Source organism: Phoxinus phoxinus, assembly GCF_949152265.1.
Source record: "Phoxinus phoxinus genome assembly, chromosome: 11".
Lineage (NCBI taxonomy): Eukaryota > Metazoa > Chordata > Actinopteri > Cypriniformes > Leuciscidae > Phoxinus > Phoxinus phoxinus.
In genome coordinates, this window is record NC_136886.1 from 10,137,104 (window position 1) to 10,159,805 (window position 22,702).

Genomic DNA, 22,702 nt, shown 5'->3' on the forward strand with positions numbered 1-22,702 from the left:
GATCGTGGCAGGAGAAGAAATGGAGAGGAGATCGGGGTTAAGAGCAGTTAAGATGAAATATGCAAAGAAAGATGAGAAGTAAGACGCGATAGCCTACTCTTAAAAACAAAGGTTCCAAAAAGTGGTTTTCACAGTGATGCCACAGAATAAAATGGTTCTATGGAATTACTGGAAACTCTATTTTGGAATCTTATTTTTAAGTTTCCCCAAATAACTTTTTCAGTAAACAGTTCTTAAAATAACCCCTTTTTTTCTTAGTGTGAAGAGCTTTCTAATAATCTAAAACAACCTTTTTCACTATAAAGAACCTTTTGCAGTGGAATGGTTCCATGGATATTAAAGGTTCTTCATGGAATCATAAATGCTATTAAAAAAAAGCTTTATTTAATAAGGAAGGATTCGTTCCTGGGGCACATGAGGAAGAAAAAACTTCTCACTCTATAAATAGATAAATAAAATAAGTGGAGAGAATTGAGGCAAAAAATAGGGTATGTGCACAAAAGGCGAACAAATTAAATGAATTTAAAAAATACTCACGCAATGTCACGCAAGCACTTTGGTCACTCATGCGCAAGCTTAACTCCTCTCGGCCATGACCTCTAGAGTCCTTCCCCTCATCTCACAAAAGGTTTAGCCAAACAAACAAATAAATAAATTGGTGAGTAAGTAAATAAAAGAGCTGAGCTTTTCCCTCAGTAAAAAGAGCACTCTGGCAGTGGGCTTTTTGTTGAGCTCTGCCTGAGGTTTTCTGTTCGCATTTCCATTTGACCCTTTTAAAATATTCAGATGATGGAGGATGTAAATGGACAGAGTGGTTTAAAGAGAGGAGGATAGCTTGGCAAGGGGGAAAGAACCTGCTTTAGAAAACATTTGATGAAATTAGAAAGAATCAGGTTGAGCCCAAAATTTGCAGCACTTTGTGTGTTATTTGGAAAAATATGCAAACTTAGACAGAGGTCAAAAACACTCAACAAAATATCATACAGCCAAGCATGTGACAGTCATATTGGAATCATAATCATCTAACCTTCATGCTTAACTGATGATCAGTGACAGTCAAGAAATTCTTATTCTCCATATACAGTACAACCAAAATAATATTCCCATGCACTATTTACAAAGTATTTTTCCCACAACATGAAACAAGACAGCATTTTAAAGAGAAAGACGTATGGTGTTCACAATATATCATACATAAACGTCAGTCGATATGCAGATAACCAGGTTTAAATGGGATTCAGTTGGAACAAAGCAAGAGATGACACACTGAGCATCATCTTTGGTGCAAAGGCCAATTCAGAGCATCCGTTATTCTATGACATCGTCCTTACGGCTGACTGTCCACATCTGGAAGTTATGCAATGACTGCATGTTACAAAACTCTTCAGTCCGAAATACCCAATACTTACTTTAGCATTTTAACCAAAGTCCTCTCAAAAATACAAAAAAACAACAAAACAAAAAAAAACATTTGGTCAGTCCGAAGTTAAACACAGATATGCACATTTTCTTTTCATTCATTGAACTCAAACACTTTTTTTACATAAATGTAATCCTCAATCCATTCAATAAATCACATTTAGTTGCTTACATTTAAATCAAATATTTTTAATTAGGTCGCAGGATCATTCAAATATAGATAAATTGATAAACCATCTTGAATCTGTTCTTTCAAGCTGATCATTTACAAAGACCATAACTCAAAAATGTCTAAGTGTTTAATTTGTCACTTGGATAAATCCCCTCCAACTTACACAGGCTTTTGGGATCATTATATCAAATTCCTATGATTCTCCACACATTGATCAGACTTCAGCAATTGCTTCCATGATCTGATACCAGAAGACAGCCAACTAAGCCGACCAGGTTATTCAGGTTCTCTTTTTTTGTGTTCTCTTTATCAATGGCATATTTTCTATTTGGAACAGCACCTCATTTTAACATAGCAGTATAAAGATATATAAATATTTCTGACACTGTACTGGAAATTCCTTCCAAAGGAGTCAATCAACTTTTTTTTTATAACATGAGATCATTGGCAAAAGCTTGGGGACAGATAAGATAACGAGAACAAAATTAACACATGGCTTAAAAAATTTCAGTGTAAAAGCATCCATATATCTTGCATAATAAGTTGAAAAGGATAATGTGCTTCAAACTGAATATCATCCATTATTATTGCTATTACCATGGCTTTGAGCCTCTGCATGCAATGACTCAATGAAGTGAGTTATCGATGCGTGAATAGCCATCACCAACATCCATCATGGAAACCGTAAAGTGCAGATTTAAAGATGATTGTGTTAACCGTGTCTGAAATGTACACTGCAAAAGTGCACAGTGAAATATGTGCAATTATGTGATCGGACATGCATCCAATCATTCCAATGTGAACATGCAGATGTCATGTGACGCCGCACTGCTGCTGAAGATAGTGCACATACCGAGGCTCCATTTACCATACAGATCTTTGATAGCACATTATGGGCAATATTGAGTGGGATTTGTGAATCTATGCGTAACTGATGAAGTTACATGTCATTATTGTGAAATTTTCACCAAACATTTCCAATTTTTGGATTAAAAAAAAAAATCCTAAAATATTGATTTCCATTGGGGTAAAAGTGTTATAATGTGTAAGAGATCATATTTGTCCCTCACAGTCGGCAATAGTCTCTCACGTTGTCTGATGTGTTATCATTGTTATAAGGAGATCAAGTTAAAATAAATTGGCAAAAGTCGTAGTTCTATTATTAAGTGCTAATTGACTGACTTAAATCGTATCAAAACAAATCTCCCGTTCTTTATCCATAACGTGATACAGAAAATGTGATATTATATCATTGTTAAAAGGTTGTTATATCTTAAACTACTTTTTTAGTGAGTTGCACATCCCAGTAAAGGCATATTATAAGCCTTTTTATAATAACAAAATTTTAAAAGACCAAAACCGGTAGAATGTCGTCTTATACATCTATAAGGATATTTATAGCTTTAAGATAAGCTCTGTTAGTAAGAATGGTTTCTCTAAAACCTCTCTCATCGTCTTTCACTTCCAGATCAGTTGTTTCTGGCCATTGATCCGTATATTTTTCAAAAGGGCCCAGTCTCTACATCACTGGATCCTGTAGTTGATTTCCATGTAGCTTGTTCTGAGTTCTTCTTTCAGAGTTTCTCAGTTTTTGAGTTCCATCTTTAACTCTTGTCATTGCTGCTGTTGTTCCAAAAATATCCTTTTTGAAACGACTCAGTCTGTCTGAATGTAAAAGTTCCAGGTTTGATTGTCTTCTCCCACTGACCACATCGAAATGCTCCCAATATGCGCTGTGCTTACCAACGGTGTGAGTCTGTAGCTTGAGAAACGCAGTCATAGTGAAGTCCAGGAGTAAGGTGGAGGATAACTCCAGATAATGCGTGTCAAACCACTGAAAGGATAAAGACAGAAATGAAAAGCGGAAGGATTAAGTCAATGCAAACCACTTCTTTCTTTTTTTACATAATAAGACTCTGGGAGAAGAAAAACAGAAGGGTTTGATCAAACTACACTAAGACGTTTCAGAAAAGAGTACCTTGTGCATAAGGAACATTTTCTGATGAGATGAGAAGACAAGAAGATGGAAGTGGCAGAGAAAACATACACATGTAAGACGAATATGACACAATGTTTTACTTCAACCTGATGGCATGCGAATGTATTGAAATGTTATTGTGGAAACACAGTCACAGTTCAACCTAACAATTAGAAATGCCTGACGATGCTGACAAAGTATGTGACAACGTCCTGTTGACAAATCTAATTAAAGGTTTGCAATACTCTGTCAACAAGCTGCACTGTGAGCAGACTGCCAGTGATAACTGAGGGTATTTGTATGGACAAAATTCCAACAATTCCATTTCTAATTGCATAATCATGTCTGGGAATATGTAGTACCACCAGTGATCACACATAATCTGCCCACTAAGACACAGAACATATACTCACAACATAACGTGAAAATATATTACTAGACTAAAGTTTAGACACAATCGTCTTTCAAAATCATTCTTAAAAAAACTTTTCTAAAATGTAAAGGCTAAAGTTTTAAGTCCTGATATTTGTTTTGTATAGAAAAGAGTTTCTTAACTAAAAAGAACATTTTTAGTTAAGATATTATGTTTTAATTATTTAACGTTCAAAAGTTTGGGGTCAGTATGATATTTTGAAAGAAATTAATACTTGTATTCCACAAGGTCACATTAAGTTTATCAAAAGTGATAGAAAAGAGTTTTTCATTTTTACAAAAGACTATATTCCAAATAAACGCTGTTCTTTTTATTCGAAAATGTTTTACCCTGACCAACTGAAGTTACCATACCCTACACTCTCATTGGTCTCATGTTCATTGACAGAGTGACAACAGATGGCTAAACTAACAGCTTAAACCCTTGAGCAAAGACAAATCATAGGCCATTAAAAGTTAAAGGCCTCGCACATATGCTGGTCTCAGTATGCGAACACCCCCTATTGATGATCATAATTAGGCACCGCATGACATATAACACATCACCCTACAGCTCAGCAAAACAATGTAGTAAAAATGGAAATATAGCACTAGAATACCTGTTTCTGAGTGACAGCAGGATGTCCCACCCGTCAGAATACTCCTAGGCTTCTCCGACCAACACGAAATGGTGTTACCTCGCCCACAACCACCCCGTCTCCACCAACAACTAGAAAGACAATGTGTGAAGTCAACAAATGACCTCTTTGACCTTCCACAACAAAATGACCTCTCAAAGTTTGTAGAGTACAGTTAATTCAGCAAAGATAGATCAACAGAATAAACACTAACAAATAACTTGTTCTGGGAAAAAGAAAATGTACATATGTATTAGGCCTAGATATTAGAATGATCAATGTTGGGTGTAACATTAAAAGTAACGTGCATTATGTAAACAGATTACTTTTTTGATGTAACGAGTAACGCATTGCTTTATAAATGCATTAACATTTGAGTTACTTTTTTTTTTTTTTTTTAAGTATTGCACATTACTTTTCGGTTAAGTTAATTTGCTTAAACATTTTTTAAACGACTGAATTAAAATTCTTCTCCACAACAGTCACTTAGACATGCGCACTTATTCGAGCACGGGTACAGATAAAAAGTTACAAAAGTAACAAAAACACAGTACTTTTTTACTTTCAATAAAAAAGTTATACAGTAACAGTAGGTAATAATAACCTATAATGTTAAGAGATCTTTTGTATAGCATTACATAGCTCTAGGGGTCAGGAAATGTCGGTCAGAATATAATAATATTCGAAATTTGCTTTTAAAAGAAAATGAGGTGCATGTTAACAGGCTATGTTGTTGAATGCATTACTTTTAGTTTGAAAAAGAAGTAATAAACTTTCAAAAAAAAGTTCTTGGAGCCTTGGAGATCAAGTCTCAGCCAGGTAAGAAAAAGTAACGTAAAAGTAGCGTAACGCAGTACTTTCCATTTAAAGTAACTAAGTAATGTAATTCGTTACTTTAAGGAGTCATGCAATATTGTAAATCACTAATTTAAAAAATTAGCGTTCATCAACACCAAGAATGATTTCTGAAGGATCATGTGACATGAAAATGCGGAAAATTCAGCTGTCATCACAAGAATAAATTACATTTTAAAATATCTTACAATGGAAAACATTTCTTTTAAATTGTATAAATTGTCAAATAAATGCAGCCTTTCATTTAAAAAAAAACATAATTATTCCAAACTTTTGACCGGTACAAAACAAATTGACAAAATGAATCAAATGAAATGTGTGCTAAATGAATAATACTCACTTTAGTAAAGTGCAGAGCAGCATGAGTAGGACACTGCCCACCACACATAACACCAGCATGGTGGCCACAGTCTGCTGCCTGTGGTTAGACGCCACCACTGCCAAGAGGTCCGCATGTTCACATCGCATACCCATAAAGCCAGGATGACATCTACACAAACATACACAAGTGTCCATCTTATTATCATTGAAAAAAATATGAAAACATGCTCAGCAAAAGTTAGCCCAAATATATATAATAGATGTTTTTTATTTAATTCCAGAATGAGGAATCTGTCAGTATAATGTTCATAAAATCAATCAAATTAAAGTAATTTGACATTCTGTGGTGAACTACTACATACGGATGTGGACATGGAGAGAACAAATTCCCTGACAACAGGAGGACTCATACCAACTCAGACACAAGCACCAACACAGATTTGAATTCTGCTATTGTGCCAAATTTATACACGGAAAAGCAATTTAGCAAAGAACAAACATGCTTGTCTACACATGGACAGCTCAATGAACATGCTGTCAGCAAGAATTTATCCAAGTGAGTCAGCAATCAAAATTCATGTCAGACTGCTTAGGCTTCTTCATACTGGCATGACAAATACAATTTATTTATTATTTTGCATTTTCGATTCTAATCCTATTATTATTATATAAAAATATATGTTGGCTGAGCAAAAAAGAAAAAAGGAAAAAAAAAATACACAGATTTTTTTTTTTCAATATAAATCCAACCTAAACCACAATCGCAGTATTAGGATTTATGGAAACTGTTGTGCATCTTGATCATTGAAAAAAATGACATTTTATTTCAGATACAAAGTGCCATAGTGATGCTGGTGGTGGTGATGGCAATAAATAAAACAGCACACCACCCTTATCCGTTCTCTACACTCTGAGCACTCTGTATGACCTTCTGACAGCAAGTTGTTTACAGCTGTTGTAGAACAAAGCCACCCCTACATCAACTGATGAATATATGGCAGAAAATAAGATCTGATTTGATTGCTTGAAAACAGACTGTTTCAATGATCAAAGGGGGGGGGGGGGGGGGGGGGGGGGCTAGTGTGATCATGAGGATTGTTCACAGACTTGGGGGGAGTCAAGAGAGCAGCTAAATTAAACACAGCAAAATCTTAATATTCAGTCTGAAATAAATCTCAGGACTTACACACATGCAGGTGTTTCCTCCAGGATGAGAAAGCGGCACGTGCCGTGAAAACAGAAGTGGTTGTGGGTGTCGGGGCAGTCATCGAAGTGAGAGTGGACAGCGGCTGCTATAAATTCTTCAATAACAAAATAAAGAGAACATGGGTTTAATGCTGACATTAATGACAATATCTTGCTTAATAAAAAAAATTAAGATCTAGGCAAGAATTTCTTAAAAACGTATTTGCAAATGTTTTGCCTGATGACCATTGCCTTGTATCTCGGTTTCTCGTAAATTTTACTTTAACAAGATTACTTTAACACAAACAACTCGATCTACTTCAATTAAATCAAAGCTAGAGCAAAATTTGTGATATTTTGTGAAAGAGAAGTAGAAGGGAGTAAAGAAATTACAAGTCCTCAGCCAGGTTACAAATCAGAATGAGAGGATTTGATATTATGTGCAATATCATAGCCCTTTAGTTTCTATTATTTCAAGACGCGGCAGTTTCTCAGACTCTATCCCCCCTAAGGCAAACATTTGATCTAAAGAGAGTACAAAAGGAGACATGGTGTAAGACAAGAAAGAGCAAGACTTAGCTAGGACTAGTCAAGATCTGAGGTGCTTTCTTACAATGGACAAATTCCCCTCTCTAATCATAGTGAGCTTTGTCTACAAAAAGGTATTTACATTGGATAAAAACTGTCTGCTGTATAATGAGTAAAAAAAAAAAGGCAAACTGAAATTGACATTGGATGAAACCTGCTGTCGTTGTATTAGCAGCCCACAATTATCATGTGTGAATTCATTGTGAGAAAAGGTATGATAAAACAAGGTGTCCACTACTGGAACTCCATGAATTGGGTACGAAATTGGGTCTAAACTGTTTTTAAACAAATAGTCAGAGAAAATAAGTGGTTAAAAGTTGCGATGAAATGGAAGCAGCGACAAATATTCTGTATTGTGATGTGCATCCAAGTGAAGCAGATTATTGAAAAAGAAAACAATTTAGGGCTTGGTTCTATCCATTGGCTGTTGATTGGATTTTAGGATGTGGGAGTTGCACTTAAAAATGAATGCAAGCTTTCAATTTTGAAATGGCCGGGTTTAAGCATCAAGACTAAATGATTGGAGATATTCAGCATGTGTCAGCAGAGAGAAGATGACGGGAAGCTTAACTCACGGGAAGATCGAGTTAAGCAAAATTAATTAAACATGACCAAGTCAAAATATTATGATATTTTAAAGGTTACTCATTTTGTTTCATAGGTCTCCTACAATATGTTTACATGCATCCAAAAAACAATTACATTTTCTCATAATATACACTGCAGCATCACCTCTTTTCTCACAGTGTCTGAAACAGTTCAATAAAGGATTCAGGTCTTTTTAAACCACTCCTTTCCGAGAGCATACTCTGCTTTGATTTGTCAGATGGCTCAGTCTGTTGTGATTGGTCTACAGCATACAGCGCGTGTCAGAAACAAAAAGCCAATTACCATATCTGAATTTCAGCTCTGGAGGCTTCCTCAAAACTTGATTCACAGTAGAGTTGCATGGTTCTGAATAAATCATGAATTTTTATTTTATTTAATTGGAATTATGATTCTCCCACGATTCTGAATAGACAACTAAACAAAATAACACCTACAGGTGTAATGATGTAAATGATACAGTCTTTATATGAAGTGTCACGCTACTTTCAAAAAGTGATTCACTACCGTAGAAATCAGAGTTTATATCTGAACAATAAACTTTTATCGCAATACTTCTGTGAATATGAATTACTTTCATACTACTGTGTGGTTGAAAAGACTGTTTGTGAAGCTGTTTCACACCTTTACAAGACATCTGCTCTCAGGCTCAGCAGGTGTGCCAATATAGATTTGAACGTTCCGCTGTGATCGTACTTGTCAAAGGTTTAATAGACATAACCGAATCGTTGTCATTTAGGAATAAGATTGTGTGGGTCTTTAAATCGAGACTGCGGTTTTTAATGATTAATCGCGCAGCTCTAATACACAGTGATCCGAACAATAAAGATTGCATCGGTTTTAATTCTATATCAATTTATCGATTGTAGCCGAGTCCTCATCCTTTTGAAGAGAGTGCAAAGTGGATTTGGCTTCACAGGGCAGAAAACGTGTCTTCTCGACAAGTTGACAACTCAAACCAAACTCTTCCAGGTTTAAGCTACAACTACAATGTTTGAGGCGGGTCAAAGTAGATATTGTTTACGGGCTGCCAATAGCCCTGTCCCAAATGGCACCCTAAGCACATGCGGTCTTCCTGCGAGTCCGCACTTTCATGACATAACTCCGACATAACTTTCATGACATTTGACTGTCGGAGAGAAGTCTGCTGTGGAGCTCGGAACAGTGCGGGCTATGCAAAAGTGCGCATCGAGGGCGTATATCGACCGCTCGCGAGCACCTTTCTGAAACCTAAAATGACAAATGGGTCACCCTATGGTCTCATGGACTTAACAGACACACGCACGTGGCAGCCATTGTAAGTCCACAAGACTTACCTTGGGACAGAACCAATGGAGACCATAGGCTGTCATTATGGGAATTTGTTACAAACCTATGTAGATTTGAGCAGGAAGTAAGAGGAATTGCTGACGACTCATTTCAGGCTATTCAGAATCCTTATTCAGGCATATATATTTCAGACATTTAAAGCCAAAAAAGAGCTGAGCAAAAAGGAAAGAGCAGACAGAACATACTTCTGACACGTGTAGTAGTAGTGGTTGTCGTCGAGCTGCTGGTGGTTGTTGTGGTAGAGGAGGTAGTTGTAGTTGTGGTGGTTGCAATAGTCGTTGTTGAGGTAGAATTCTCTTGTACCTGCCCATATGTGAAAAGGGAGCCTACAAATCAAATACAACAAGCACATATTCAAAATCAATAGCACTACAATGAAACAGTAGCATTGTTGAGGTGTTCAAAACCTTTTAAATATCCCTTCTACTGACTCGTAGTTAAATCTAGTTTTGTAAACCTCTTACCCATATCTGAAAATGAGGATCCAAAAAAGTCAAAAAATGCCAGACCCATAACCGTTACAGCAATGAGAAAACAGCGGAGCAACAGCATCACACACAAGAGAGAAAAAGGCTTGAGTGGCGTCTAGCACAAATGAGAAATAGCTACTTAAAGCCCGCTTACTTTAGACTCAGAGAACAATTAAAATACCCTGGAACAACAGTGGGAGTTTCTGACTTCTAACCTTCAAACTATTTTGAGAACAGCTACAGCGAATGACTGGGTTAAGATAAATTAAAGTGGATTTGTAAAGCGGATCTCTCCACATACAAAGGACTGTAAGACTATCTGATTTGCTGTGGTGCTCACTGCTCACACTAGACAACAAGGTTTCTTTTCATCTGTTGCCTGACACAATGCTGATGAGGTGGACAAACTACAAGACATTTTGTCAAGAGGCAGTCCCGACCAACAGTGGAAAAAAATTTTCTCTCACATAAATTCGAGCACGTTTTTTTTACGTTTTTTACGTTTACGTTTATACCATCTGCACTGCGGCTGGATTAGTTCCACCTTGTCGTTTCACTGCACACAGTAAAAGATCACATGGCGATAATATCAAATATCGCCACGTCTGATCACATCGCAGACCTGCTCATATTTAACGAGCATTGGCCACTGCAACGAACACCGATTTGGCCGCGATCCTGGGGTTTTGTCACAGACCACCAAAAATCCCAAAGTTTATCGCTCTGTTTTAAGATTTCCCTAGAAAGAAGGTTAAGGCATCATAGGTGCATAGAATCATATTTGCGATGAGCTCAGATCTTGCCAGTTGAGTCAAGATAATGTTGATTATAAATAAACTTATTTCATTCAATGCGTATTAGAGTATTGTCCATTAGCTTAGCAACATGTTAACACCAAACTACTGAAAATTAGTTGAGCAACTCGTGTGAAGAGCTATTTGTGTGGAGATTTGAGTTGCTGTCTTTACAGTGCATTTCAAATTGGTAACTTAAAATAAGATTCCATGATGGTTAGGAGGCAGCACAGAAACAGACCGTGAGGCAGCAGTCAGTTTTGGATAAAAAAAAAAATATTTTAACACTGGTCTGTCAACGTGTCAATTTAACATGTTAATGTAGGTTTTTTGTTTTATATGATTTAAAAAAAATACAATTACTAAGGCCTCTGGATCGATTCTATGTTACATGCTCTTCATTCATAATGGTTCATGAGATTTATTACCGGTATTTTTAAATATAATCTGTATATCATGTCTAATTAAGAATTTTTTTATATTGACAGCCCTACAAAACAAAAGCCCCATGCATACTGATTCACAGGCCATCTACATCTGTAAATACAAATAGCAAAATCCAGATTTGAAAAGTCTGACTAATGTTCATTGTTGTGCCACTAAAATGGTTAGGAAGAGAGTCTGGGACCTCAAGGCATGTTCACATTCTGTGTGCACAGGGACTTTATGAAAATTCCTGTTAAATGAGAGGGCCCTAAGTCTCATTGAACTGGAAAACTCCTTATAAAAACTCTTCTGGTTACAATAATGCTTTAGTGTTAATATCCCATGTCATGTTAATATTTAAAACATATGCATCCAGCAAGCAGGAGATGGTTCACAAAATACATTGATAAATTTATGTTGATACATTTTAAATTAAACTCTTGTCAGAGCCGTGTTACTCTGTACATATATTACCTGCATGTAAAGAGAGAATAAATAAGGTAAATAAAAATGTATTTAAAAATAATAAGGATCAAATAAAATAAGGATTCATCACTGTGTGCATTTCTTTCTTTCGTGGAACACAAACGAAGATATTTTAAAGAACGTTAGTAAAACAGTTTTGTTGATCATTGATTTCAATGTTATGGACAAAATAACTCCAAGACTTTTCTCAAAATATCGACTTTTATGTTCCACAGAAGATAGAAAGTCATACAGATTTGAAACAACATGAGGGTGAGTAAATAATGACATAATTAAAATTAAATGAGTGAACTAGGTATTTAAGTTAAGAAAACAAGGGTATTCCCAAATTACAAAAACTGCCATTCCTTAACTATCGGTGTACCAAAATCACTTTCTGAGATAATGGGACCTCATATATTTCTTTGAAAAATCAAATAGCTGCTACTAGTACAACCATTCAGTCAATCAAATGAGTTACTTTATGGGGCATCAGGCAGGTTTATGAATGCCATGATGTACTACATATAAATATTTGCTTACTATTTAAAGCACAGAAAGCAAAAACACACATGATGTCCTAGAGATTTTTGATTTCTTTCATAAAACTTGACAGACTTTCTCTCTCTGAAACTGCTTGCCGAGTTAGGAACGTGCCTTCGTAGGGACAAAGCCATAAAGGATGGACACTAAAGAATGGGTCTATATTTAAACTAAGCCCTGTTAACCTTGTTAATGACAGGAGCAAGACTACTGAGCCAAAGAAGCTGCTGGACAAAAAAGGAGAGCAAACCACTGCTTCTTCCACGTCTTGGTAAACACTGACAGCACATTTTGCATGCTATCAAGCTGAAAAGATGCACAACAATGCAGAATAAATATATGTTGGACACCCAAGTTCTTCACTACTAATGATGTGACTGAACAGCAGGTGTCAGGATACTAAATGTGTTTTAAATTGATGACTAGACTAGAGTATTGTCAAATCATGATAAAACTATAATATATAAAACACAACTGGAAAATCACATGCACATAAATAATATGAAAGCATGCATAGCTCACATCTTCAATTTCAACCTCTGAATCAAAAAATATTCTAATAATTTGAGTAAGCTTAAATCCACTTGAGGAATTAGCATTTAAAATGTGGCTGGCAACATCTTATAATAATTTTCTTGTAAAGGACAAGATTTCAAATAATTATAATATTTGCTTAATTTACGTATTATTTACATTTCCAAAGTTATCTAATAAAAATAATGCCAGTAAATCGAATGAACACAACATCAAATACATTTACTCACCGGTGAGAAGAAATATTGTATCCCAAAAAGCACGATACATCATTATAAGGCGTTTATGTTTGTAACTTGTTGGTGAAGGATTCGAGGCGTCGTCTCTTATTAAAACATTTAGCCTATCTTTGCCAACATAGATGAAGTCACGCGCCTATTCTTGAGATTGACTAATATTGTTAATATTCCGTCACAGTGGTCAGAAATCTGACTGCCATAGTAAAACTGTGTTCGTCTTTCTTCATAGTTTCATGTAACGCGTTAGCCTACTCAACACAATTACGCCATGCGTCAATCCAGGTATTTTGAACTTGCCGTCAAACTCCGTTTTACCGCTGATATAGAAACGCTAACTTTTTTTCTTATTCACTATGATGATAAAGATCAGTGGTAAAACATTGTTAAACTACAGAATTACTTTATAAATTACTCATAGCGCAGGACCCTCTCCACACCCAAGTTGACATCCTTCTGTTGTGTGTGCGTGCGTGAGTGAGCGTGCGTGCGCGCGCGCGTGAGCTAAAGAGAGCAGTGCATTGCTGGAAACCGCTAATGTTTGGAACACAATTTGTTTAAACCCCTATTAACAATATTTCGCAATGAGTAATTTAATAATACGGTTTCAGCTTTCATTTTCTAAGCACGCATATTTTATGTGGACATTGATTTTCAGAACTATAGCATAGTGAAGTGAAGTTGTACGTTTATTGTTAAACGTTTACTGTTTGAAGAAAGAGTTATATACAGTTTTTATTATTTGTGTCAGATTATTGTCAGATTCCTGGTTACACTGACCTGGCTACCTCTTATGTCAAGTTTACCTTTACATGTGAGATGTGGCGTCTGTTTCCAATCCACTCCCACAGTCAGGTAGGCTATTTCTTATTCCTGGTTAAATATATTTCCTAAAGATTAGATTACACTGACTGAAGGCCAAAATTAGAACATAGGCCTAAAGCCTATACTGGGACACTCACAAAATATGGTTATGTTTAAAATAAATTAATTTGAAAATCTCTCTTTTTGTTATGACGTTTTTGTGCGTTTTCTAATTCATACCAGAGAATGTCTGTAGACGGGCTCTGTTCATACTTTGTATCGTTTTTTTTGTAAGGAGCGGAAGTTTTGTCCAGGTTTTGGGTCAGACTGACAGTTATGTATTTATTTGCGTTACCTAAACTAGAAGTTGATCCAAAAGTATATGCTAATTTATTTCATAGGTCAACCAATAAACCAAGCCATACCTACACCTTAAAACGATTGTAAAAATTTCAGAAGAGTGCAAACGTCAAGAGTGCAAAATTATAATAATGTTATGTTGCCCTCTAGTGGAATAAATGGATAAGCTCAATATTATTTCAAATCTTGCTATTACATGCTTCGATTCCATTATATGCCATAGTATAAGCCTACTTGTGCTGACTAAATGTAAAACAAGCTAAAAGCATTTTTTATATTGAAAATAAAATAAAATAATACTTCATAACTAAATTCAGTGACACGTACAGTTATATATACATTCCGATAGGTGGAGTTGAACTACGTTGATCTCATTTTGGACTTTTACATGGACACACAATGCCAAAGTATTTGTAAGGAGCAGGTGCCTTTTTAATTCAACAGAAGTTCTCAAGAGGATTCGAAAATCATTGTTTTATCTAGTCAAGAGGGTGGTTAGTTAAACTATATAAATTGTGAGTATCGTGACTGACCATTAAGTTTCTTATTGGCTGTAACATTTGAAGACGCGTGTCATTGTGTCTTTACGCACCATTCTCGGAGGAACACCAAAATCAAATTTTATGGCGAGCACAGAATAAACTGACAGTCAACCTTCTCTATTCTTGGATTTAACCTCTGGATTATTTTCTCAAGGCAAATCATTAGCTCAAAGAAGACATCATCATGAGTACAAATGAGAAGAAGGTACGATTATCCTATTGCTGGAGTTCTTTTCCATCAGTCAGATTTTTTTTAAATGATTTAACAATTTGTACGTTTTACTGTAAAGTCACGTGTAACCGTCACTATATTGATATATTATACAATTCATCAAAAAAGAAAATTTAAAGTCAATTAAAAAAATGTGTTAACCACATTTTAAATCCATTCAATGGGGCAATAGTAATACATAACATATGATTGCACATTTAGAGAGTAGCCTATACGTTGAATTTAATTGCAATTTAATTTTATTAAGTTTTTGTTGCCTAGATGTGCCTTAACATAACATCATAGTTCTCTTTTCTAATCAGGGTCATATGTACACCTTGGCATTAATGGTGACCTCTGCAGCTATTGGGGGAACACTACAATATGGATACAACCTGGCCATAATGAATGCACCGACTGTTGTAAGGAACAGTGTTTCATCGGGTTTGTGTGAAAGAGGAAAAATATTTTGCATTTATTTTCGCCATATTAGTTGTCTGTGTGTGTCTGTGAAGGCTAATTACAAGTTTTGTGTTCTGTGTTCCTTCCTACAGTTCATTCAAAAGTTTGTCAATGAGACATTTCAGGAGCGATGGGGAATACAGTTGGGGGTTTATGAGGTCACACTGATATGGACCTTTATAGTTTCCATTTTCTCATTGGGCGGCTTTACTGGGGCCTTGATAGCAGGGCCAACGTCTGTACGGTTCGGGAGGTACAATCACTTCTGTCTCTATCTTGTATTTACAGTCACAGTATACATGTTTCTCGTGTTTCTTACCAATTGTTTTATTTAATTCAAATGTGTTTTAGATTTAAAATGCAGTGAATTTTAAGTAAGAAATTGTTTATAGTTTGCCCTGTTATGTTCTTTTTTCCAAGGAAGAAGACTATGTTGCTGAACAATGTGTTTCTCTTCTCAAGTTCACTGCTTGCATTGCTGAGCCGAACGGCAAAGTCATTTGAGATGATTATCATCTCCAGATTTTTGGTTGGCATAAATGCAGGTACTGTCTATATATATGTATATATTTTTTTTTACCTGTAAATGTGATTATCAATAATGGGCCCTTTATATTTTGAGATTGAGATGGCTAGTTTCTTCATTGGTATCATTATAAACCATCCATCCTCTCTATTTATATTCAGGCATCAGTATGAACGTACAGCCCATGTATTTTGGTGAAAGTGCACCGAAGCACTTAAGAGGAGCTGTGTCTCTGTCCTCAGCTGTCTTCACTTCATTTGGACTGGTGTTGGGACAGGTGGTCAGTCTGAGGTAAGTTACATATTTAATGCAGTACGAAGCAGTCAGCGAGAGTGTTTACCATTTCCTTGTGTGATGTAAAATAAATTATTTCATGAGTACTTTATGAGGTGCATTTAAAATGGTTATTTTGTTATTTTTATGTCCGAGTTAAATAGATAATCATGACTGAAATGACTGATTTTAAAATGCATGTCTTTATTCAGTGAGGTGTTAGGTAGTGAGCCGTGTTGGCAGTACTTATTGGCCAGTAATGCTATCCCAGGCTTCATCCAACTCCTCACCTTGCCTTGGTTTCCAGAAAGTCCCCGCTACCTCCTCATTGACTGTGGGGACAAAGAGGCCTGCCTAATGGGTATGAGTCTTACGCATTGGTGCAGTTGTATATTACAATATGCGCTCCAATACATAGTAGCCTATGATAGCCTCACTTAACCCTACACAATTAACAAATAATGTTCACTTTTAAAGGGCTTCCACTGTATAAGAAAAAAGCAGTAAAATATGTTAGAATATGTTAGAAAGGTTATAATGGTTTGGTACGACATGAGGACGAGCAGTGTTGGGAAAAGTTACTTTTAGAAGTAATGTGTTGCAATATTGCGTTACAATGTTACTTGTTCTCAACTGGACTGGGCTTGATTGTTTGTGTTTTAATAACAACAACAAAATGGTTATACTTTTGGCAAATGTAATAGCCGTTCACACCAAATGTGATATGAATAAGCCTCAGGCTAAAGAAAATGCAAATTCACACCTTTACATTACAGGGCACAACTCAAACAAACCTTTCAGCTGTGCCGTCATTCTGGAACGCAGAAAAATAGGATGCAAGAGTTCAACACTCTTACATCAGTAATGGGAGAACAAAGTAACCTGTATTACTTATAAAAAAAAAGTGAATTTAAAAGTAATGCATAATCTGATTACGTAACTCGCGTTACTTGTAATCGGTTACCCCAAACACTGAGGGCGAGTAAATGCTGACAAATTGTGTGAACTATCCCTTTAAATATCTCATTCTGATATGCTGAATGTAATTCTTATTCATGATTATATACATGAATCATGCTTGTTCCACAGCACTGCGGCGTTTGCGAGGCTGTGAGGTACAGAGAGACGAGCTGGATGAGATTCTGCAGGAACAGAATGAAACCAAGGGAGAACGTGCCAAACAGCCATGGGATCTCTTCACGGACCGCAGCGTTCGCTGGCAGCTCATCTCTGTGGCAGTCTTGAGCAGTGCCATGCAACTGTGCGGTAATGACACAGTAAGACCCTGCCTCTGTCCAATCCTGTGCTGTTATATCTTTGCCTCTTAGTTGGAAGTTCAAGTGTAACTGGATTGCCGGTGCAATGCTTCATAAACTGAACGTTGACCAAAGAAAACATACCTAGCTGTTCATGAGAATGAATGCTTGTTGCAGGCTTAATGTTTATATTTGAAAGAATATGCACAGAGTCTTCATGCTTCCAAGGGTAAAAATGCATGCAAACAGACTCACACAAAGCAGTTAGCAGAAGTCAGAATGTCATGTCCCCATCATATTTGATAAAATATCAATCTCACTGTATTTACACCGTTCAAAAGTTGTTACACCGTATCAAAATTGACAGTTAAGACTTTTACATTTTTATTAAAAAATATGTTCTTTTGCTTTTCATTTGAACTTTCTAATTATCAAAGAATCCTGAAAAAATGTATCATGGCAAAAATATTAGGCAGCACAACTGTTTTCAACATTGATAATAAGAAATGTTTCTTGAACATATTCAGCATTAGAAGGGTTTCTGAAGGATCATGTGACACTGAAGACTGGAGTAATTATGCTGAAATTTCAATTTTGCCATCACAAGAATAAATTAGATTCAAACATATATTCAAATAAAATGCAGCCTTGGTGAGCATAAGAGACTTTTCAAAATCACTTCTCTGATATTGTGATAAAAGAAATTTAAGAAATTTAATTTAAAAAAACAGATAATTCCCTTCATTTATTTAACATTTGTGGTTAATGTGTAGAATACCTTTGAAAAACACATTTGAATCTTTTTCTGTATATTCACAAAGGAACTGAATAAGCAAAATGACTGGTTGACCTGCCTTGTGTACAGCTTTTGTAAAATCTCTCCTGTGCCAAACACTTCTTACTTACATAACTAGAAATTATTTCAGAAGGATTGCAAGTGTTAGTGTTGGTGTGTTTGGGTTTTGTGTGTATGCTTTTTTTTTTTTTTTTGCATACTCAGAAATTCAAAAGATTAAGGGCCTCTTTCTTTCATTCCTCAGATTTACTTCTATGCATCATATGTGTTCCAAGAAGCGGGAATATCTGCAGGACAGATCCAATATGTGACAATTGGCACTGGGATGTGTGAATTCACAGCTTGCATTATGTGTGTAAGTCTTCATTTAATCTGTTATCAATTATGTAAGTGTCCCAGAAAAAAAGAGGCAATCCTTTGACCCACTTGCACAGTGTGAGTGAATTAATTTGTCCAAAATGTTTGGCTGATCATTCAGGGCTAGACAAGTGTTTATAGTCCCTTTTGCCAAGAAATAATTTATTTGAAGGACTAAGGTTACCACTTTTAATAGTGTAACTGTGTGTGTGTGTGTGTGTGTGTGTGTGTGTGTGTGTGTGTGTGTGTGTGTGTGTGTGTGTGTGTGTGTGTGTGTGTGTGTGTGTGTGTGTGTGTGTGTGTGTGTGTGTGTGTGTGTGTGTGTGTGTGTGTGTGTGTGTGTGTGTGTGTGTGTGTGTGTGTGTGTGTGTAGAACCTATTGATAGAGAGGTTGGGTCGGAAGCTGATGTTGATGGGCGGCTATGTTCTCATGGCAGGATGGGCTGTAGTCTTCACTGTGGCTCTTTCACTTGAGGTGTGTATTATTAAATGTTGTATGACCCCTTTATTCTTTACCAGCACACACATCGTCACATGGAAGGTTATATACACCACGTATGCATGCTCAGAAACTATAAACTGCATTTGTAGTGTATACTCCTGAAGTTGACCTTTGAGAGTCCTCGTGTAATGTCTAACCTTAAAGTGGACACATAATGTCCAACTTCAGTAATCTAGAGTGTTATGAGTGGCTTCTTATACTCACCAAGTCTGTATTTTGTATCTTTGTTTAAAAATAACCATTAACATTGTGAGATATTGTTATATATTTTAATATATTTTTTAAATCGCATTTAATCCTGTAATGGCAAAGTAGCCATCACTCCAACCTTCTAAATGGTCGTGTAAGTATAGATCAAATATCAGTTATGTTTTGATTTGACCTTCCTCCCAATAGAATATTGTTACCTGGATGCCTTACATGAGCATGACCTGCATCTTCACCTACATTCTCAGCTTTGGCATGGGACCAGGTGAATCACAACATCCTGACATATATCACTATGTTTATATTAGGGAGCATGATATTGAAGAAAAATGCGATAACTCGTGAAATACTGCGATATTCGATATGATAATGCTTAAAGTGTGTAAAATAAACTTAAATTATCTTTAAAATATTTAAAATGATATAACCTACATACTATTGGACACTAGTACTGCACTACCTGCACACTATTTTTGTGACAAGAAAACATCCCTACAACTTCTGAAAGTGAACAGCAGTAGCATAAGAGCATAAGCCTACATTAGGTTTAGTTAACAACAGAAACTGAATAATCAAATGTAAAAATAAAACACTGCTTAGTTTTCACTGTACAAATTAAATATATACTGATTCTTATTAAAGCTACAAAAGTTATTAAGCCAAGAGTAGTGAGTTATTTTCTCTTTGTCTTTTTGAGCCATTGTGATATGCATATCGCGATATATACATTTGCAATATTTCGATATATTGTGCAGCCCTAGTTTATATAATGTAACCAATTCCATATAGTGTTATTTCATACAATGTGCTCATTTTCTTCATATGCTAGCTGGGGTGACTGGAATCCTTCCAACAGAGATTTTTAACCAGACAGCACGTCCTGCCGCCTACATGACTGCTGGCTCTCTAATGTGGCTGAACCTCTTCATTATCGGCATGATCTTCCCTTTCCTTGTGGTGAGAGAATAACAGACTCATTTATTGTTCATGGCAAAAATGACTTCTTTATCAATTATTCATATTCTTTCACTCATTTTATGTATAGTTCAAAATAAGGTTTAAAAAAACTGCCAGTGCAAAAACAACACAATTCTCTGAAAACAAGTCTTAAAGGGTCAGTTCACCCAAAAATGAAAATTCTCTCATTTGCTCACCCTCATGCCATCTCCAATGCATATGACTTTATTTTCTTCAGATAAAAACAGACAAAGATTTTTGTTTATAAATAGTCAAACTCTGTGAGTCCGTATAATGTCATTGAATGGGTGCTGCTTGGTTGACGCTTGAAAAACCACAACCGAGATGAGACGTCAATCCATAGGACCTGTGGATGAATCAATGTCTTCTGAAGCAAACGAAATCATTGCTTCTGGTCTACTGTCATTCGAGCGTTCATGAGAAGGAGAGCTGACGTGACATAAGAGCGTTAAGAAGCTCGGACAAAAAATGGTCGTCATCCGTGTTACTTCTTGCTCAAACTTCACAACTCACTTAACGTTCCTCTCGTGATCGCTTGTATGACAGTAGACCTGAAGAATTTATTTATAGTTTAGAAAAAGGTCAACATTTTTGTATTTTTCTTACACACACCTATCGTTTAAAAATCTTTGTTTGTGTTCATCTGAAGAAAGAAAGGTATATACATTGGCAATGGCATGAGGGTGAGTAAAACATGAAAGAATTTTTATTATCAGGTGAACTGTCCCTTTAATGTCTAATGTAGTGTTGGTAAGTAAATGTGTCATGTTTCAAGGATTTGTAGATACCGGTTAGGAATAGTATTTCTTCTTTTTATGAAAGCCCTCTTTGTGTTTTTGCAGAGCGGTTTGGGACATTATTGCTTTGTGCCATTTGGGGCTGTATGCCTCCTGACTGCTTCATTTATTTGGATGTTTCTGCCTGAAACCAAGGGAAAGACCCTAGCCATGATCACTAAAGAGTTTCACAGACTCAACTACCGTGGACACGGCAACATGGATCCAGAAGTAATTCAAGCCCAGTACCAACTAGGGGAAGTCTTTCACTCCACTGCCTTATAGTGTGTTCAACATTCTCATCAACTAAACTAACATTTTTAGAAAAATATCTTTGAAATAATGCCTGAATTGTTCATTCATCCCACAGTGAGTTTACATCTTGTCATGTTCTTTTTTTACATGCATTACTTGCTGATTAAATATGTTCTTCATCACTAAACCGACTTGCATTACTTATTTGATTAATCCATTAATAATGCATTACTGTCTCACATTACTTACCAACCATAGACCTAACTGCTCAGAAATGAAGAAAAGATGTTCCCTAGCTTCCTTTATCTTGATTCCCATCAGGGAAGAAAAACTAAACCTTTTTTTGTAGTTTTGTTAGCACATCTGATACAGGAGATGAGTTCAGATAACACTTGGGCTAGTTGACATTGGCAGCGTCATTGAGGGTGTGCAGTTATAACAATTCTGCTGAATGTTTCTCCTTAAGGTCAATGTGACTCAGCAACAGCCTTACGGCGAACCCCCTGATGCTTTTCTATGGCAACAGAGAGCTTTAGTTCATAGTAAACACATGATTATTGCTAGTGTTTAGAACAGATTAACAGGACTATTCAGCTAAATCTAGTTGTTTATTTCTGCAAGATTATCTGCACAAATATACTTAGTTCCACATGCCTACTTTGAAGGTGTCACGCTCAGGCTTGGACTCAATGACCTGAACTGAGGTAAAACTCAAGCAGGTTTATTTGCAGATATGGCAGGAACACATTGCATGAACAGGTAAGAGATTATACTTGAGTTCCTTAGATGAGATAGGCTTTTAATGTTAACTTTCAGTCTTTTACAGAACCGTTGCACACACACAGCCAGGAGGGAACTACACAGATACGAGGGATGACTGGAAGATGATGGGATGACTGGAAATCTACTTGAATGAGGTAACAGCAGTAGCTATCGAGGTAGTCGGGAACATTTAAGCAGGCAAAGTAGTCCGTAGCATCAGATGATGTCAGAACCATGACCGAGGGAGTGTGTGTGCTCTTATAGTGCTGGTGATGAGGGCTAGATGAGTTTCAGGAGTGCGTGGTTTGATGATGGGAAATGCAGTCCATGACATAAGGGACATACAACTGGTTTAGCTGACCTTAAGTAATGTATTCTCTGCTAGACTAGGCTGTTAAAAAGCCTAGAAATATTGAAGTTGTAAATTGTCATATAATACTACATTCATATAATACAACAAACCTTTTGAGGCCTGTTTTGCCAAAGATTTTTGGATACTGGGAAATGGATTAGCTATTAAAGGATAATGAAACGCCTCTCTTTCATACAGTTTTGATGTGTCAGTAGTTGATGGCTAACCAACCCCCTGCAGCCAGAGTCTTGCCCTAGCAGCATTGTGGGGAAATGCCCAAATGCAACACAGCCAAACTTTTACACCACGGAAA

At 36.3% G+C, this 22,702-nt stretch overlaps 2 protein-coding genes across 4 annotated transcripts; one reads left to right on the plus strand and one right to left on the minus strand.

Annotated features, from left to right (window-relative positions):
* Positions 1-906: 906 nt before the first annotated feature.
* Positions 907-13,483, minus strand: tgfa (transforming growth factor, alpha). Of its 2 annotated transcripts, XM_079627877.1 has the most exons (7): positions 12,965-13,449; positions 9,688-9,828; positions 6,981-7,095; positions 5,814-5,963; positions 4,601-4,710; positions 3,570-3,590; positions 907-3,425 (listed from the first exon to the last, which is right to left on the minus strand). In XM_079627877.1, the coding sequence occupies exons 1-7, from the start codon at positions 13,005-13,007 to the stop codon at positions 3,418-3,420; spliced, it is 588 nt and encodes a 195-aa protein (XP_079484003.1). In that variant the 5' UTR covers positions 13,008-13,449; the 3' UTR covers positions 907-3,417. The 2 variants fall into 2 exon arrangements, with proteins under 2 accessions (XP_079484003.1, XP_079484004.1); XM_079627878.1 differs by lacking the exon at positions 3,570-3,590 and having other exon boundaries at positions 12,965-13,483.
* Positions 13,406-21,459, plus strand: slc2a11a (solute carrier family 2 member 11a). Of its 2 annotated transcripts, none has more exons than XM_079627852.1 (13): positions 13,406-13,825; positions 14,831-14,881; positions 15,211-15,309; positions 15,442-15,602; positions 15,770-15,894; positions 16,037-16,166; positions 16,361-16,509; positions 17,238-17,425; positions 18,445-18,555; positions 18,931-19,032; positions 19,456-19,531; positions 20,096-20,223; positions 21,087-21,459. In XM_079627852.1, exons 2-13 carry the CDS (start codon positions 14,861-14,863, stop codon positions 21,303-21,305), a joined length of 1,509 nt encoding a protein of 502 aa, XP_079483978.1. In that variant the 5' UTR covers positions 13,406-13,825; positions 14,831-14,860; the 3' UTR covers positions 21,306-21,459. The 2 variants fall into 2 exon arrangements, with proteins under 2 accessions (XP_079483978.1, XP_079483979.1); XM_079627853.1 differs by lacking the exon at positions 13,406-13,825 and adding an exon at positions 14,492-14,649.
* Positions 21,460-22,702: the final 1,243 nt, after the last annotated feature.